Below are 20,468 nucleotides of genomic sequence, written 5' to 3'. Positions count from 1 at the left end.
CCAAAGTCTCTTTCTACCCTCCAGCTACCAGGAAACAGAGCCTGGTGAGGCTGATTGGTCATTCAGTGATATGTCTCTTGGAATAGTGTGTCACACTGTAGGGTACAAAGGATAGCTAACAGGAATCCATTGTGCAAACGCAGCCAGAAGCAAGTAGAAGCATTTTTGGTAGCGTTTTGTTAACTTAGCTGCTTTTTGGTTTCGAAAATGCTTCCTTAAAACGAGCCTGTTGTCCTGTACTTCCTCTTCACATAAACTGTACATGAAAGCTATAATTTTTATACTGCAGCTGCAGTTGGTTTATCTCCTACTAGTCTTTGGAAGCTTGAGGGCGTAAACCTACTGCATTGTAGAGATAAAAAATGTACTTCACAATTTCATATCAAATCCCCCTTTTTTTTCAAGAAACATTCATGTTTAACTATAGTAATCATGTCAATTAATTTGCAAATCCAAAAATAGAACCCATCCAGACACCCATAATTAGTCTTTTTACTCCAATTTCTTCCTCTTTTGTTTCTTTTACATATTTAATATTCAGTGTACCACCCTTCAGTTTCTTTGTTGATTTAACAGTCTGCACTAGAAGACGTGAATTGTGAGAGCCACAGTTTTATTGACTTCTCTGTCCACCCACAGTATCATAACACAAACATTTTTATGAACCCCGTCTACAACAAGTGCAAAAGAATACGATAAAGTTAAGGCTGGCGTTCGTCATTTGTTTTGTGACGGAGCGACACGTTCTGATATGTTAGCCGGCGCGCACCACTTCATTTAGAGTAAAGTCTCTTTAAGCAGAGGGGGATGCTTATTTGTGGCTCTGCTGTGAAAATCAAAAATAATCTGTCAAGACAGAAACATGAAATAAATAGAAGCACGTCACATGCAATATCTAAAAATGTGTTGCCACTCTTTAGGAATTAGATGTCAAGTTATTAGTACTGATAATTAGTGGGAAGCCATTTGGTATTCCTTCATTTATTTATCCCCCCACACCTGCAGCAATATTTGGTTCAAATTTCACAATTTGCATGTCAGTTTATGTTATTTTAATTTCTTTCAGCTAAACCAGTTCTCCAATTATTCAACAAGTGTAAAAATCGTATGATGTGTTGTAGAGGGATGCACACTGAGACAATCGTTTTCAACAAAGTAGAGAAGAAATTAAAAATATCAGGACATTGTACTTCACAGCTCCAAATCCTGTGACTGCAAAATGAAACAAAAGGTGACATTGTTCTTTGTTTAAATTAATATTTGGTGCTTCCTCTGTTATTTTCAACAGATACGCCGATAAAGGCTTAATTTAGCGTATCTTTTTTTTTTTTTTTTTTAAAGGATTTTCCTTTGGGTTTTTTCAGCATGTGTGTACAATATTTAACCATTCAGTCTTTCAACATTAATTTAGGATTTATTTTTTTTGCCAGCACCCCGCCCTCCCACAAGCCTAAAGACACACGCAACACAAAATCACATCCTGACTCCCCCTCTTCTTGGCTATCGGACATCAATCTAGCGAGCACCGTCTGCTAAGCCTCACTGGGCAATTAACCACATTGAGAGTGAAAGCTCTAATCAATCCCTGGCCTTCCCCGTCACACACACGCACACAAAGCACACGCATACATACACACACGCACCTTAAACGGTGCAAATTATTCTGGCATTTATGTAGTCCAAACAGCACTTTCAAAAAAGAAAAAAAAAACTGCTGCCACTTTAAGGAGGGACTCAAACAACCCAGACATAAATACAATCTGTCTGCTGTGCTGCAGCCGACAAGAATTATAAATAAAATCTGATCGGCAACATAAGGTCTGACTTGCTTTACACCAACAAGTTTACGGCTCCTCCTGTGTCCGTCATCATACACGCATTTGTCAATAACACAAAAGAGTTACAGATACAAATCAATAATTGAGGCTTTTCTACTTGAAGGTATTGAACGTTTGACTGATTAAAATATGATGGTGTTTTTTAATATACACTGCTCAAAAAAATAAAGGGAACACTCAAATAACACATCCTAGATCTGAATGAATGAAATATTCTCATTGAATACTTTGTTCTGTACAAAGTTGAATGTGCTGACAACAAAATCACACAAAAATCATCAATGGAAATCAAATTTATTAACCAGTGGAGGCCTGGATTTGGAGCCACACACAAAATTAAAGTGGAATGTTCCCTTTATTTTTTTGAGCAGTATATATTGATATATATATATATATCTTTATCTTTTTTCAAGCAATTATTCTGCCTATGTATAGTGTGGGCTAAATGTGAACTATGTGGGGGGGCTGCTGCAAAATCAGGCACCCCACCACATCTTGTCTCATTGATTCATGTGGACCTAAATGTCAGCAGCAGCAGGGCAGAAGGCCCCTGAAGAGCGCAGGGGTGATGGGGGCTAAAGGCAGTGTGCTCTGCAGCCTCATCATAAAACAACACGCCTCTGACTCTGTTAAAATAGTCTAAGATTACCGATCAAGGACAATAAATTTGAACATTTATGTGAACAATTCTAGATTCACCAGAATTTAAGAGTGGACTTCAGAGAACAGTATCTTTCTTGCATTTTCTTCCCTGCCGGTAATAACTTGATTTTCTAATTCGGCTTGTCTATTATTCACAGGCTAAACAAACATGTGTGATAGATGCGCGGAATTATTGACCTGTGAACTATTGATTTGACATTTTTGTTCATGCATTCGTGGGGAAGTTCGGCGCTTTGATCATTCGGTTGGGTTATGCTAAATCTGCATCAAACACAGAGAAATAAATCAATAGCTACTCGTAACATGAATGAGAATGAAATCAGCATGATTAAAACATGGACGGTGGTGATTATCACACAGATGCTGGTTCTTCCTTTTCCATTTCTTACCGACTTTTGTGCAGTGGTTTCCTCCGAAGCAGTTAATCTCACAATCAAAATTTAAGTTTCTGCGACATTTCTGCTCTTGCTTAAACCGTGCACCTCCTGCTAAAACTTGCTTCTTCTCGGGAAAAATCACACTGTCTTTCTGCAGTCCAAGAGAGAGCAAAGAAAACGTTTCAGCAGAGAAAACACATTTGAAGCCTTAGCTTTCAGAAAGTTGAAGCGTGAGGTGCAGGAGTCAAAAAAAAACACAACGGAGAGACAAATTTCTATTAGTTGTCTTCTGCCATAAACATTTAAATACTCGTAGGCACCCTTTGGTGCTACGAGCTTTCCCTAAACTGTTACAGTGGCTCTTCCTCAAGACTTAAAGAGCGTTTTCAATTCTTTCCACATCAGTTTTATGATGCAGAGTTGGGGGCATTGAAACCAATTCACTGCTGATATGCAACGGGAAGTCACGCAGCCGATTTGTCGAGTAGGCGTGAAATGGGGGGGGAGCATTTAACCAGAGGTGCTTCTTTCACTTTGCTGGTCTTGTCATGATCTCATTGGTTAAGCACATGTTTATTGGTGAGCTTAAAGTGTTTCCATGTGAACATCGCTTAAAGACAAAGAAATAGATGTGAAAATGGATTTAGTTACTAAACAAATTTACCTGGTAAAGCCACAACAAATGAAATGCTTAAGAACTGAAAAGAGGGTAGGTGGCTTTTATCACAATATGCTTAAAATCCTTTATTACAAAGGTATTAAAAGAACCTCCCCAGATATGTATATTCTGGGGAGGTTTACTCGGAGGTCAGATTTTTTTGAGTTTCCAGTCTGGAAAATAACAACTGTCCCCAATGCAGGACAGTTGAGTTCAGCGGCCCCGAGTTCAGTATCTGAAATGGCTACTGTGAACATAAAATGAACTAATATATGTTTTACATTTTGCTCAAACTCTATTACGGTATAACATTTCATTAAGTGCAGGTCTTTAACGTTTAACACACGTGGTTTGAGGTTGTGGGAGTTGGGTGTAGACGTTGGAATAAAAATTTTTTTCTCCTAAGCCACCTTTTTTCCTTTTTTTATTTTTTTATTTATTAAACTAGCATTCCCCCTTCCCGCCCCCTGCAAATTCTAAAATAGGTATATCAGAAACACATGTTTGCTATCGTGAAGATACATAACAGATATGAAATTATGATCTTCATATTTTCATTTTATGAACTCCAACAACAGGGGAAGTGTTTTTGGAAATCTGACCTCTTACTGCTGGCGTGGACGGGGATCGTGGAGATCTCCAACTTTTCAAATCGGAACTACAACTTGAGGGAAGCGTTCCCCAAGGCCTCTAACTTTCCAGGCAAGAAGTCCAACTATATGAGGCCATTCTCTAGGAACATTAGATTTTCCAGGTTATTACTCCAACTTCAGATGAGCTTGCCTATTTTTGCACCTGTTTCTTACTGAGATTGCAGGAAAATTTGACTCCTGATGCCGCGTTATGGTTTGATCACAACTGAGATGTTCCCCCCGGCTCCCGATGGTAGATTTAAACAGTAAATGAACATACTCAACACAAACAACACTATCTATTTCACTGATTTAATTTCATATTTTCTACCAGAATACCAAAAATGTATCTGCCTCCTGTAGCTTTCCCAGCATTTTTTTATTTTTATTTTTTATGAAGAGCAGCCACACTGAGCATATTTTCAGAGGTTTACTGAACTGTCCATGTTGGAATTGCAACATCAAGAGGCGCTCAATTCAAATGAAGACATTTCAGTTTTCCAGTGCCAAAAATGTATCAAGAGAACAAAGAGAAACCCCACATTTTCAGATAAAAAAGGTACACTTTAATTTTTATGTGAAGCTACTGTTATTAATATTAGTTAGCCTATTATCTTTAAGAACACATTACTTCAGAAAACTAACCCTCTAACCATAAGGTTAATGTGTTTTTTTAAAAGCTCAGCAGGAAGGTCAGCTTTGTCCTAAGATGGCCCTATGACCTGATGGGAGACAGAAGAACTCTGGCTGAAATATCGTCACTCCTGGACAATTTCTCCCATCCCATGCATGAGACATGTCACTGAACTGCGGAGCTCCTTTAGTGACACACTGCTGCATCCTAGGTGCACAAAGCAGTGGTATCATATGTCCTTCCTCTGAGCAGCTGTTAGATGCTATAACCATCACTGCTTCCATCAATTTTAATATGCATTTACTTACCTGCTGTTATTTGTACAATTTTTCTAATATCGAATGTCTTTGCTGTTGCTATTTGCACATCGCTGTTTTTTTTTTTTCACGTATTGTAAATTGAGGCATGATGAAACAGAAAACACACAGAACAAGATCAATTTCATGAGATCTTATGAGCAAACCTAGTGCCTAAAGTCACATAAATGCAAAATACACAAGAGAAAGCGCTCACAATGAAGTTCTGGGAGCTGAGATATATATAGAGAATTCCCACTTTAAAGAAAGTGAGAATTTTTTTTTTATTTTGGCAGATGAGACAAAATGACGTTTAACCTCAAAGTTTTTGTTTTCCAGAGAGATAATATAATTTTATTGCACAATCAAATAACTATGTTACCTTCAGTTTCTGTAAAAACTTTGTAAATATCAAATATAATTTAAATGCACTTTTACTTCGCAATTTAATGCCATGAACCTTGCCTCTGTCTCTTTAAGAAAGTCCTGCTCTTTCCAACACTCTGCCTTTGGAAAGTCATCATAACATCCTCATAAAGGGTTGAACAACGTTTTTTACCAGCATTGCACTGAGAAGTAACTCCTGAAATGAGGGGTTACTCCCCATTGCAGGAGAAGTAACTCCTCAGTAGGAACTGTGCAGGTGTTTGCTAATTGCTGCTGACTAGTCTGAAGGAGCTGAATGGGGGAGTTGCGGTGGAGGGGTGCTGAGTGAGGCCGAAGGTTGGTTGCGAGAGACGGCAAGCTTCTGGAGGCGGCTCCCACTCCAGCCATGGCACCTAGTGTCAGCGGAACCGCCACTTTCCATCACGTAAATGCAGTCAAAAGTATTACAGGTTTTACATAGTTAAATCACAACATCATTTCAAAACTAATAATAATTTACTAACAGGCAATATAACTTACACATTTTCAGAAAATCGGCATCACTGGCATTTCCCCAAAACAACATCAGCAGCCACGGCAGCTCTGGCACCCTATGGCAGCTGCCCCCCTACTAAGCTGTGGCAGGTGCCACAGGAAGCTGCTTCTGCCACAAACTGAGCTGGCTCTGCTGTGGGAAGCTTGAAAACTGCAGCTCAGAGGAGGAGCTTCGTCCTCGAAGGCAGTGCTTGGTCCCACTAAGCATTTTGCACCGAATGGGAGATTAAAGGATTTATAAAACATGCATGAAAGATAAAGCAACACTACATGTTTTTGATGAAGAAATAACATCACAACATAATGTAAAACTACAAAATGTACATTACACTGCCCCTTTAAAAAATGTCTTTCATAGAAGAGACAGTGACAACAAAGTGTTTTGTGGATATCTTCTTGATTATTTACTTAAAGTTGATTTTTTTTTTGTATAGTACACCGAGGAGGTCCACCGTGCCTAGAGCTCTTGCCACTTTTTTTGCCCCCCACCTCGCCATGTAACATTTTCTAGAGCTGCCACTGGGTAGGGGGGCTGTGATAGGCTGAGGCAAGGAAGAAAGGAGCTGCTCTCAGTAGGCAGAGCAGTGCCGCTGGAGAGCTCTCTCGACGACCGCAGGCTCCAGCTTAGGAAAGACGCGACGACAAACGTTTTATTTGTTTTCATTTTTTTATTTATTCATTTTTCTTTCCCCCGCTGCTGTTGCTCGTTTGAATAAAGATGTGACTCGGCGACATTTAAACCCCTTCAGCGGTGTTCATGTGCGTGAAGACAGAGAGAGAGAAAGAGCGAGAGATCGGGGGAGAGACGAGAAGCAGAGCCGTTCGGGCGAATGGAACTTATTGTTGTGCGTTTGTTTTTTGTCCTTATTTTTATTTTTTTATTTTTTTGACTATGTTATCCTTGAATGAGTTCGGGTCTGGTCCGTCTCTGCTCGTCGCCGAAGCTTGAATCCTGGGATTTCTATATAAACCCATAAGGAAACACCGAAAGGAAGGATTCTGCAAGAGCTAGCGAGCTTTTCCTCACAGAGCCGGGGATTTAAATAGTCAGTTGTTGGTGGAGCCCCGGAGAGGCGACAGCGAAAGAAAAGAAATTCATGTGGCCATTCTCTCTATAGCCAAACATTTTACTTTTGGAGGATTGCACAATGAGCAAGGAAAGACCTAAGAGGAATATCATCCAGAAGAAATACGTAAGTAGAATTGTGTTTGCTTGAAATGCTCGCCGAAATCTATTCAAGTTTGCCTTTGTGAAAACGCATAAACTTTTTCATCGGGGGCTGTGAAGGTTACAATTATGCACGGTCTGAGTCGAATATCCTCTAAAATGTAACAAATAGAAGTTTAAACAGTGACATAGTTGTGCTATAAAGAGACTGTGGTGTTTATTTAGTGTCTGAGCTCCAGCGGGTTCTTCGACATCAGACATGTTTTAGGGCTCTCTGCTTTGCTTCAAGGCGGACTGTTTTGCTCATTTTGCTTCGTTTTCCCTGTGCTGAAGGGATGCCCTGTGCGTCTGTGCTGTGACGTAAGGGTGGGAAATGTTTTAAATAGTAACAATCTTGCAAACACGTTTCAGGAAAGGCTTTCCCCCCCATCGTTTTTTGTTCGCTCCTCGCTTCTTGCTGCTCGGAGAAGACGAGCCTGTCGGCCATAGCTCTGCTCCATTTCGTCCCATGCTGAGCGTTTCTATCTTCACAGCGAATTATTTAACAATTAAAACCCCACTCTCATTGTGGAAACGCGTGTAAGGAGACTGTGTTGTGGCAGGGGATGTGTTTGGTTATTATTATTTTTTCGCTGCAGGGGCGACACGTTTCGCCGGACTGCTGTGGCTCTTTAATTTTCTCCATAAAGAGTCAGGCAGAGCAGCAGGAAAAGAGGGTCACGCTTTTCTGCGTATTCACCCAATTTCCAACACTTAACACACGACAAATGGACGCGGTTATATGTGCTTATGGTGTTCATTGGTCCATTTTAACATCTAAACTCCACCACGCTCTGTATTTTTCTCCAATCTTCTCTGTGTGACCTCTGCGAAGGAGTAGATGTATATTGCAGCAGCGCAACTCCATTTTTTCTGTAATGCTACAGAGAGGTGCTTAGCTCACCGGTGTTTGGTCTCATAATTTACGTTCAACACCGCTATAGACGGCCTATGGCGTTTGAACACCGTGTTCTCAAACGACCCAGTCTTTTTTTTTTTTTTTTTTTAAAAAGAGGCTGTGTTCAGTTCAGTCGCATTGCAGAGGCTTATGCACGAAGCGACCATTTTCTTTCTGGTGAATTTATGGGGAAGGGGGGCCTGTGAAACGGAACTATTCCGCCTGGTGTTGGCTTTTTAACTCGCGTCCTTGCGCGTTTTGGACAAATACCAGTCTCTTCTTTCATTTGCTTCAAACCTCGCAAAGCGTGAATGTCATCATTGTGTGGTTTGTTTCGAGTACTGGTTGCATGGTTCCTTAGTGACTGAAGATTTAAAGTTTGTTGCACTTCTGTTCTCAAATTGTCCTAAACCTTCATAGCTGGTATCACAACCCCAGAACAACATGATTTGAAGCGTTTCTAAAAAGTGTTTCCTCTTGTTGGCAAGGTGTCGGACTTAGCACGATGTATGTAGGCCCCTGGACAACAGACAGTTCTGGTTCCCTATCAACTAGAGATGGTCACAAAATTGTATCACTTTTTTTTTTTTTTTTGATGGTGTTTATTCCCCATTGTGAAACTGTTCTAATCAGAATGCCACTGAACAGGACAAATCAATTCCATTAATGATATCTAGTCAACATTCAGTTGTTACCTTTGGTGTTATTGTAGGATGTACAACAAAAATGAAAGTGTCATCTGGTAAGCAATGACACACATTCATACATACAAGTATTTACTCCATCAGTCTCTTAAAAAAAGAAAAACAATCTGTCTGGCAACCATCATGGCTACTAAAGAAACTACCGTAGGCTGAAGTTCTGTGATTTGTTCAATCAATTCACACGCTAGTGTGACGTCTTCATAGGTCATAATGGAAAGAAATTTTGTGTCTGATACAAAAGCCTACTTTGGCGGGGGCGTTAAAAAGAGTGAACATTCCACACATACCAAGCATTGTATTGCAATCACTTTGCCACTATCTAGCAACACCTTTAGCTGATTAGCATACTGTGAGCTTTATTGTCCAATGTATTTGTCATGCTTAGTTTAGCAATCTTGATTTAATTCAGCATTTGCTTGACTGCGAAAACACAACTTACTATAAATGTAAATTAACTCAGATACATGGTGAAATTCTCCACCAGTTGGGAACACAGACTAAGTTCACTGCATCACCTACTGGCGTAAGGAAGCCTGTTTAAGGCTGTAGCTATCTCACCGGGCAGCTTGGAGGCACAGCGTATCTTATACACTGGGTTTAAGTCCTTTTTTTAAGTGGATTACCAACAATCTAATGGAACAAACAGTGGAAAAATAGTACAAACAGCATTTTTTTTTACCACAGTTTGTGTGCTTTGCACCAATCATTTATTGTTATTGTCTCAGGATTGCAGTACCTTTTCTTAAACGTTATGACTTTTTATGTCTGGTAATGAAAAAAACAATATAATTAGACATCCTTAGTACCAAGAGAAATTGTTTTATGCGTACAATTTGCAATTGATGTTTAGTTAGGAACACATAGGCTCTTGTCTACATGAAAATAGAGTTTCTCTGAATTTATCTGTTTAACACTGCATCATTTCTAGAAATATCTTCATCCATTTAACTATGTCAAACCTTCATGTGGTCATACAACCATTTCCAAAACAGTACAGAACAAACAAAACCGAAGGAGGTGTGTATGTTCTGTTCAATGTTGCAGATTTGGTCATTACATGGGGCTCACTATTTTCAAATTGTTGCAGATTGCTTAGGTTCGACAGATTGAAACACCTTACCTGATAAGATATTTTGCTTGGAACAATAATTAGACGTTACTCTCAAAACTACCATTCATTAAAAAAAAAAAAATGGGGTAACCTCAAAACATTATGATCTTGGGCTGCGGTCGCTGTTAGCCTATTCTAAGCTTTGGCCTTGTTGTTGGCCAACAGATTTCCACAATAAACCCAAAAAGTTAAGATTATTACGAAATAGGTTGCTAAATTGAGCAACAGTTTTATATGAGCAACATTATGTCTGAAAGTAGAAACATTAATGCTCCATTGCAGTCAGAGTAATAGTTTCTTGAAGACTGTTTTTCAGTTTATGGCCACATGACTCTACCTCATTGTCACATTAAAATACTAAATAAATAGCTTATAGTTGGCACTAACTAGTTTGAATTTACCACTTCTTGTTTTTTCTTTTTTTAGGGAAGTGTACAAAAAAAAACAAAAAACACACAGTCTCTTTTTATAGGGATTTAACACATCTGCATGCATGACCTCTTATGGCCACCAGATGTTTTTTGTTTCCTTTCAGCACCTCGGTGTCAGTAACACAATGTGCTGATGTATCAGGCTTTATTGGAAAGCAGCGCAAATGTGGGGCGACTTGAAGGAGACAGATGTTTGGAAAGGCTGACAGAAGAACAGCTTGATCTTTGTTCCTATTTTTTTGGGTCGCAGCGCAGTTACTCGATACACTCTGACGTGACCGAGCAGTTTCATTCACGATAGTTGAGATTAATTAAAACTGGCTGCTGTTTGTTGAAGGAGGAGTTTGATTACAGACGGCAAAGATAAGGTTTTTTTTTTTTTTTTTTTTTTTAACTAGGCCATGTGTGTAAATCTTCCCCTGCATTAATGGAAACGGGATGTTTAAGGAAATGATGAGTCACTTAAATCCAAATTTAAGCTAGATCCAGAATAGAATAGAACAGCTATTGTAAACCTTTCTGAAATGACATGATTTCTTTTTTTAAGGCCTAGACTTTTTTTTTCTTCTTTTTTTCGCAGATGTGGTTGACCAAAATAGGTCTTAAAAAAAAAAAAATTGTCTTTTTCTTTCCCACCAAGCGTGCAGATTTCTGCTCCAGGAGTTCCTCTCCAGGCTTTTGAGGCGGGACTCCTGGCCCATACGGATCACTCCACCCCTCCTCCCTCTCTTTGCCTCCCCCTAATTAGCGTAAGACAATTATACATGCTTGGCTTAACCATTTCCCCTGAAACACAAGTGTGAGTTGTTGCCCCTTAACCCCCACCTTGTGCTCCCAACAAACACTCGCTGTCTGCGACTGATATTAAAATTTAGAATGATTTAAAATATAATTAAGGCAAACAGGGCTTGGCTATGATTATGATTAGACACATTAATACCTCCTGAAGTAAAATACCCTGCCAATTTTTTTTTATTTTTATTTTTTTTATTAAATCTAGGTGGAAAACTGCATTTTGTGTAGGTTTGTTTTATTATTTTTACTCTACAAAGCTTGTGGTTAAATGGTAAAAAAACGTTGTCAGGAATGAGGTATCAAAGGCTGACGCAGGGCGGTGTTGTTCTGTCTAACAAAACATGACACGTATTGTGTGGATGGTTATCCATGTTAGCGAGAGTCGCAGCGGAGTGCAGCTCAGTGCGGCCAGGGCCATTTTGTGCAGAGTCGGCTCTTCCTGTTGGCCCAAGCTCGGGCTAGGCCTCAGATTCAAAGCCTTTAGGTGTGTGTGTGTGTGTGTGTGTGTGTGTGTGTGTGTGTGTGTGTGTGTGTGCGCGCATGCGTGTGCGCGCGCGCGCGTGTGTGTGTGTGACAAGTCCAGCTGCTGCAGGGGCCTTTACAAATGTAAAGAGGCTGTCAGTGTTCGTTTCATCAGGCCCACAACTGATGAGGACCAAGTTGAAAATCCACTGCGCGAGTGTGTGCGCCGGAGCTTGCACAAAAAGAGGAAACAAAAATAGAGAGCCGGGGGAGTGCAAAGCCACAGACTCAGACCCCCTCACCCCCCCTCCAGCCCCTCTTCTCCTCCTTTTCCTCTTTTTATCTCTGTGTCCCCTCTGTCTCGCTCTGGCGTTCTTTGGCCTGTCCAAATGAAATGTGGGCCCCATGCGGGCCCACGAAGGAGAGGGTCGGGGGTTGTTTTTTCGCCGTGCTCGAGCCTCCGTGCGCTTCATTTAACCTTATGTTTCAATGCAAATTCTTCTTTCATAATCTCTCTCCTCCTCACATGTGCAACATGGCAGGGTTCACTTTGCAACCCCTTTGTCACTATGGCTACCAGGGCAAAGCTGAGTGCACTTTGGCAAAAGAGGAGCTTTACGGCCTGTCTATTTTACTACCATACATTCACTATGGTTGCACTCCACGTGGCACACGTGAAAGGCAGTTATGAAATGAGTGTCATCCTCATGGGCGTGTTTCTGCTTAGTCAGTTTTCCCATGACCATGCTGTATTTATCAGCATGAGAGAGAATCAGTTTCCAAACAAGACAAGAATCCATCATTTGGATTTCCAAAGAGCTAAAAAAAAAAAAAAAAAAAAAAAAAGAGAGAGAGCAAAACAAACCTCAGATGTAGGGAAACACAGAACGCATAATCAGACCTAGTCGGTCTCATCTCTTCCTCTTATTTAGCGACACATGCTAAATAATTAAATTTGGCAGTTTGGTGAACATCACTTGTTGTGGTTCATGTGAGGAAGCAGCCTTCCCACGCTGCAGGCCCAGCTTCGCATCACTCTGGCCTTGCTCAGTTGCTGCTGCCAGAGACATTTCTGAGGAGTAAAGTTGGCTTGCCCACTCAGTGCTCCCATCCAGTCCCGAAAAGTGAGGAATTATTATTTTCCACGAGGGGATGAGCAGGGAAAAATAATTGAGGTTCCAGGATTCTTTCCTCGCTCCATAGATAAAGATCAGAATTACTGAAGAATAAAGGCTTTTCTGGAGACTTTTAATCAGAAATTGTTCTTTATCTTTAACTTGCCACATCAAAACTTATGTTTTCAACTTAGTGATGAGTGTATAAATAGACGATTATTCAAATAATAAAAAGGGGGACCGCCTCCAGATCAGGTATGATTTTCCCAAAAAGCTACATTAGCAACTATGAGCAGCAAAACCAAGTTTTGAAGTTAGATCATTAAGTGTAATTTTTATTTTTCTTCCTCTGTCTGTGACTCACTGGACAAAATAAATCTCTAAAATTTAATCAAAGTCATGTGTTTAGACTTATAATTTAATTAACCCCTTAACTGGTAACTTCCTGAGAATCGGTCGGATATTATTTTTCATAAATTGTGCTCACCTTTGACTTGAATGCCTCTAAATAAAAGATCGTCTTGTCAATAGCTCCACATTTTGTATCAGCCTTTCTGTTTTTAGCATGAGCTAGCCGGTGTAGACCTCGCTGAAAAAGCCGCAGTGCTCAAGGGTGATATCAGAAGCCTGTAGTTACTGTAGCAGCTTAATGATATAAAGCTGATTACGTAGTTACTCTAACCTCCTGGTGGTTACGAGGGTGGGTTGTATGACGAAGCTCACATAGTTACCATAGCGCCTGAATGCTGTAAGACTGGGCGCTACAAGGATGATTGATGGGCGCCAAAATCAGAAAATGAGACAACTCATTTTAAAATGTAAAATGTATTTTAACTATCACATTGGGATTTAAACAACTTGACTCGTTTTTTCTTCCTTTAAGATTAAAACAAAGGAATCATAATTGACTGTTGTACATTTTGACATTTTTCACAGCATTGCGTTATCAGAAGCAAGCTTTAGTATCTATAGGAACACAATTTTGAAAGCAGGGAAGGCTTTTATGGGAAAATGATCTACAAGGTGTGCCTCTGCCAGGAGAGCTGACGTCCTCCCTGCTGGCGCCCTGAGGCCAGCGGTTTCAGTTTGGACGACCAAAGGACGGTTCATCAACACAAGTAACCTTTACTCTCTTAAGTTTTCCACATTATGTAATGCAGAGCCCAGTCCCTTGTGATGCAATACAACCTTCTCTGCTTATCAGGTGCTCGCACCAAGCTTGATCTCTTCGTCTCTCACTCACTCACTCACTCACTCACTCACTCACTCACTCACTCACTCACTCACTCACTCACTCACTCACTCACACACACACACACACACACACACACACACACACACACACACACACACACACACACACACACAAGTCATTAAACGTACACCTGGAGTCAGTAGGTGAGATAAATTGACTTTGAGGCCAACTCTGCTCCGTATCTTGCGCACACATAAACCGTGTGAGCTATTTGCATGCGTAATGCCATAAACTGGGCGTGACTGTCTTTGTTATACAATGTGTGTGTAAAAGCACGCGTAGGTGTGTTTGACTGCATATGCGCTGGTAGATGAAGCAAGGCAAGTTCGGACTCAGCGATGTAGGTTTGTGTGTGTCACGTACACCACTTGTGTTCCCTCTGTGCACGTCTTCGTTCGAGTGATTTATATCCTCCGGCCTCCCGTAGGTTTGGATGGAGACGGGGATGGGAATGGGAGGGTGGGAGGGGGTAGGACAGCTGGTCAGGCTCTGAAAGGCTGCTTGCATGTGTTTGTATGTCTGCGGACACACATGCTCACTCATCCATGTTTGTGCGAGCGCGCGCGCGCGTGTGTGTGTGTGTGGGGATGGTTGCCGCTGCTTATCCGTTCAGTATCCCCATGAAGCTGAATCAACACTTTAGCTTTGTCTTTGCTTTGGCCTTGTGGACTTTACATAGGCCCTTGAAGGACAATTCAGCAATTCTGGGGTCAAAGGAGACGAGTTTCTTTTTTTTAATTTTATTTCTTCTTAAAGCACTATGTGTATTTTATTTCTGCTTGTGATATGATCAGCCTTTCAGTGTTCATGTTTTGTTTCTCAACATTCAGGTTTGACTCCCATGCTTTAAAGCTTAAAGAGGAGGTATTAGCTTGTTTTTTAGCCTTCTTGTATCACCAGGCGATTGCAGCTTAGACGGGCTTTAGCTGTTAATAACCATTACGGGTGTCTCTTGGACAACCTCTTGAACGATCTCGGCTGCACCTTCACCCACCGCTCCTAGTCTCGGCGACATCGGTTTAATAAACACTCCTCACATTTTCATCCCGTGGTCAATCCCATCTGATCCCCTATTGTGAATCGCTCGTCTTTAAACATCCAGCGAATTAAGCCTCGGGGGATGAGGCAGCAGAGCAGAGGCTCAGTCAAGTATTGATCCCCCCCCCCACCCCCCCCCCTCTCTTACACGCTTTTCTCTGCGCCTAAAATGTCAGATTTGCTGTCAAACCCACGCGTCTGCGTAATGTAAAAATATTTAACTGTGCTTCTAAGATCAGGAAATCCCAACAATGTTTCTGGCTTTGGTAAAATACTGACATGTTATATTTTCCACGAAGATGGCTGATTAGACAGAATCATGAGGTCAGCGCAGGGATCATCATAATCTAACTATTCAGAGTACACTCATAAAGGCTCTTGTTATGTGTTACAATCTGACAAGCTTTCTACCAAGAGCAGTAATCTATAAATAATTTCTTTTACGACGGAGCAGTTTTTCCTCTTACCGCTAATAAGCTGTTGGATATTCAGCTCAGTTCCTTTTTGGCACCGTCCCGCTTTGGCTGATGAATCAGATTCTGCTTTATTATTTTATAAGATATTGTGTTTTGTGCCATGGAATTTTAACTACAATTTTTAGGGTTGTTAAGATTCTTCCAGCTCGTGAGGAAGGCAGTGTGAGAACAGGATGAAATTACCACAATATTTTGGGAAAACTGCTAATCTCTTTTCTGCTTTTTTTTTTTGTTTTGTTTGTTTTTTGTTTTTCTTTTTGGTCCACAATACAGAAATCCACAAAACCTTTTTCTTTTCTTTTTTTTTTTAATAGTTGTTAGCCGAGAAGCATTGGCCAGTCATAACATGCCGTCGTAAGGCTCTCATAAACTCTGGCGTACTGTGCATCTTCTGTGAGCGCCGCACACTCAGGCGGTTGAGATTTCATCGACGAGCGTACCGATTGCGTACGTTTCTCGCAACAGATTCCTTAATTTTCCGCTTTCCAAGTGGATACCAGGAAGTTTGACGAGCCAGTCGCGTTTCTATCCACCCGGGCAGCGAGGAACACCTGTTGGAGCGACACAAAATGGCAGTGTGGCTTCTGCGTATCCTTGTGGCTTATAAGCTCGGGGTTGCATACAAAACGGTTTGAAGTGAACACTGTTTTACCTTGCAACACAGATTACATGGTCGTAAAATTTTACCTTTGTGTGGACACATCTGGCAGACATTCGCTTCAAGCCTTAGGTTTTATCCCGCTCATCGTTACGGTGCCGGCTAACGGTTAGCCGGCGGTTCAGGACGTCGGGATCTGTAAACCCTCACTCCATCAGTTGTTGCATCTGTAAGAGGTGTTGGCTGGATGTTTTATTAGTATTCAGATTCTCTGTGTTATGTTTGGTGGCACTTCTTCCTTTCATGCAGGATAAAAAGTATACAAAACAACTTTATAGCAAATTGCGTGATTTCCTAAAATTGTGTGGCTGTATTAATGATATTTTGCACTTTAACATCTTGTGCTCGTCTGTCAATTTTAATGATCTTCTGGAATTATTTTAAAACTTGTCTTCTCTATTAATCGTCATTTGAGCTGTAACATTCGTATTAATTAAATTCTTAGGCTTTTCTTTTATTTGTTGAAATATTTTATCCCTGTAGGTGGAAAGTATTTTTAAAAGGTGTGAGTCGGTAACGCAGCATTGATTCTTTTTTCTCTTTTTCTTCCCTGTTTTGCGTATTGATTTTTTTTTTTCTCTCTCAAAGCAATAGGTACTTCTTAAGCATTTCCACAGAGAGAAGTCGGCTGGATGTAAAATGTATTGCTCCCCCCCGCTTTAACCCCCGCTCAACAGATAAGAGCCTTTTTTTTTTTTTTTTTTACATTTCTGTAGGCAGTGTGATTTCCTCCAGGCCTCACAGCAGGGAGCTATAGTGCAAGCTGCACTGAGGGAAGGGCGCCAGGGCCCGGGCTTGACTGTCTGGCTGGCCTTCTCTGGCCCCGGATCAAACATCACACGGCCCCGGGGGGGTTGCGGACCAGGCCTGGAATTTGCAGATCGCTGAGAAGTACACCCATAGAGGACGGCGGCAATCTAATTAAGCACACCTTCGTGTGAAATATCTGCAGTGACGACATTCAGTGTAAGGCATTTTGTCTAAGATGTGCCTTTGACAGTCGCTTCAAGGAGTGATGTAATGTTTGTGTCTTGAGGTTCAGTTGTTTGAGGAACCGGATAGGAAATGAGCTTATCGACTCTAAACCTGGCCGACTACCACACATGTGTGTATCTACACGTACAAACGTATAAGGCGGGTAAAAGTTGGTGTGTTTCTTGCAAAAACAATCAATGCTTTGATGTTTAACGGTAACACTCTACCACTCTGCCTACTGTTTAAACGAGTGCTTGTGTCGGTAAGGGGACTTGTTTATCCCCCCACCCACCTACTTACCCACAGGTTTGAATGGAAACCGATACGTTGACGAGATTTCTGAGCGAGGAAAACATCCTTCAGGTTGCACACGAAGTTTTTGTTGTTGTTAAGTGAAGAGGAATTCCAACGAACTCGTCCAAAAGACGCAAAGCTGGTAGCAGAAAACAAAAGTGCATTAGAAATGAGTAAGTCACCCTCTTTCAGAGAACAGAAAACACAACTTTTTGCCAATTCGGGCTCTTCATTTAGTCATCGGTTTTCCTCGTATCGCCCAGATGTTGACGAATTTTGAAATAATACAGAATTAGTCATAAGAAGCTTGTTACTTTCGCAGTTCGTGACGGCTGACTGTTTCCTGACAGCGGACCTTTTTATTTAATTTGTCATTGTTGACAATAAATTTCATTCTGAACAAGCCGCCTCATCATTCAGACGCAGAAATTGAGAGTGGAATTTCGGATTAGTCATAACGCGAAGTCACACATGACGTTTTTAATCCTCGTCATGTTCCACTGGCTGGAAGAGCAATATGCACAATGAGATTATATTGATTGAAACATAAATAAGCAACATGTAAGATGTGGAAATCAAACGGTGGTGGATAGTTTCTCGATGATGAATTTCTGTGTCCTTATGACTGACTGATCCAAAGGGCTGTTGTCAGTAAACCATTTAAATAAGCCTTTGTGACTTTTATCTGTTTTGAGTCAAAACATCTTATGCGTGCCACTGGGCACCTTACAACTTGAAACAAAGTGAGGAGAAAAAAAAAAAACCCATATGAATAAATGCTGAGTTTCGCGTTTATCTCTTGAGAATTTTGGGGGACTAGTCCCTTCGTGACTTCTGTTTTTTTGATGTTTTAAAAAACAGAAAACCCCACGATTTCCTCTCGTTCAGTGAATCACCTTAGGTGTTTGTGAGAAGCTTTGTTGTTTGTGAGCATTTGCACGCCAAACGATCCATTTAATCCAGAAGAACACACGCAGTAACGAAGCTATCCAATTCATTGACAGCTACTAGCAGGCCATGTGACTTAAAATCAAAGGAAGTGTCGGGTCTATCATAATCAATTGGCTGCGCATCGACTGTAGCTTTTGTAATTTACACTAGTGTAATATTGACATTTTCATGAGATTCTTCTCTGTCTTGGCCTGAAAATAATTCAATTTACTTCCTGTTTCTTGCTTCCTCTTTGGTCGTCATCCCCCGAGCGTCAGTAGCTGCTGTAAAACTGGGAGTGCATCGGTCTTGTGTAGCTCCACGGATGCCATCTAATTGCCCCTCATGCATCAACTTCACTCTTTGTCCCCACTGTATCAGGGCTGTTATTAATTACCTCTCTTTTTATCCTCCTTTTCTTTCTGCTCTTCCCTTGCTGCTCTCTTCTTTCTCTTTTTTTGTTTTCAATTTCCTTTTACGGTTTGCTTTTCTTTGATTCTTAAAGCAATGAAGCATTTCTGTTTTAATGATTAAGAATTAAAGTGCAGAAATTCAGATTTACTACAAGCTGAAATCATTTAATTACTTCTTGCTTATTTTCTTTGTGCAGAGTCTGACTAACAGTTATCATGATCTCAGTGTAAGCCCTACTGCTCAAGGCCTCTCTTGCAGTATCTCTGGCTTTGTTTCCTAATCTTTCTTTGCTAGACTGAAATCTGCATTTGTAGATGAGACGCAGAATTTTTCACACAGAAAGAGGTGGTGCTCTCTGTGTGCTTTGGAAGCACCCACCTGCATATGGTGCGTTCAGGGGTTGGAAGATGATGGGGGTTTTAAAGCTTCCAGCTGGCTGGTCATCGGTCAGGACAGGTCATGCTGGAAATGAACTGATTCCAGTCTGCAGACTGTTTTTCTGTGCATCTCAGTTTAGATCCAGAACCTCAAACTCTTGGTGGGCATGTCTTTTCTTTTCTTTTCTTTTTTTTTCCTATGGAGAAAAGTTTTCGGGAAATTGAATTTTACAGGCTTAGTATAATCGCCACACAGTGATTCAGGTGAAAATTCTTTTTTTTTTTTTTAATCACTGTCAATATTTTTCTTTTCATTTGTAAATGAACTGTGACAAAAGTCACAATTGTGTTGACTCACCGGATGACTAATCATTTACAATGCCTTTCTGACAGTGTGAGCTTTTTTGTATTTTATTTTTTTCTTCAAGCGTTCTCCTTTTCACTGAAATAAATTAGCTTGCGGTGTTGGTCGTTTTTGGGGGGTTGAGGCATATTCATGTTCTGTGTGGGTGCTTGTTGTCTAACCAACATGGCTGAAATAATAATAATAGTAACAGAAAAAAAATAAAAATAGACAGATCAGTGGACTAACACAACCTGGTTGATTGCTAATTGTCCCTCATTGGGCTCCTGGTAATGATTACCATTACACTTAATGGTAATCTTATCTCCTTATCACCTCAGCCTGCTTCCTGTTAACCTTCAGAACACTACTCTGTGTCTTCTGTAACATTTGAAATTAAATTTTTAAGTTACTCCATGCGTTAACTCTGAAACAGAAATGACACACACATAGTGCTGCCTGTTATTTGCAGGTTGCCTCTTCCCAGCAGCACATTTGGAGACAAACAGTCAAACATGCTTGCAGGCTCTGATTATCTCCATGAAATCAGCCTCCCTCCCCCTGTCTGTCCCGCTCCCACTCCCCTTAAATTTTACGCGGCCGCAATATTCTACCTAGAACCCTGATTGTTGTTTTTCTGTGAGCGGGAATGGTGTTGTTGGAACATAATCATTTAGTCTCCCTCCCGTGGTTCTGGCAGGCTGCACGCCGAAATCTATCCACTGCTCATTTTCATGGAGGGACGAATTTGTCAGAGCTGTGACTGCCGCTGGCTCGCCTTTAACGCCGCGTTTGCTGCAGTTAGATGGAAATCTATGTGGCAGAGATTTGAGAAATGGCACATGTCGCACACACTCTGGGGTCACGCTTGTGACATTGATTAGCTTGATCGGAATATAATTGGTCTACACTGGCTTTTTAACGTTGGCGTCAGCACGAGTTTACGCAGCAGTCTCCCTCCCGATC

At 40.9% G+C, this 20,468-nt stretch overlaps 1 protein-coding gene across 1 annotated transcript in view; it reads left to right on the top strand.

Moving 5' to 3' along the window:
* The first annotated feature begins 6,462 nt into the window (after positions 1–6,462).
* The window catches only part of jarid2b (jumonji and AT-rich interaction domain containing 2b), a 114,217-nt gene continuing 100,211 nt past the window's right edge, over positions 6,463–20,468 (top strand). The window contains exon 1 of the mRNA XM_014981236.2: positions 6,463–7,212. Within this exon, the coding sequence (XP_014836722.2) occupies positions 7,168–7,212 (45 nt within the window). The 5' untranslated portion in view covers positions 6,463–7,167. The remainder of the gene's footprint in view (positions 7,213–20,468) is intronic.

Source organism: Poecilia mexicana, unplaced genomic scaffold (genome assembly GCF_051168715.1).
Source record: "Poecilia mexicana isolate PSO_F unplaced genomic scaffold, ASM5116871v1 scaffold_11, whole genome shotgun sequence".
NCBI classification, from domain to species: domain Eukaryota; kingdom Metazoa; phylum Chordata; class Actinopteri; order Cyprinodontiformes; family Poeciliidae; genus Poecilia; species Poecilia mexicana.
The sequence above is the reverse complement of the archived record's forward strand: the minus strand, read 5'-3'. Positions and strand labels throughout refer to the sequence as shown.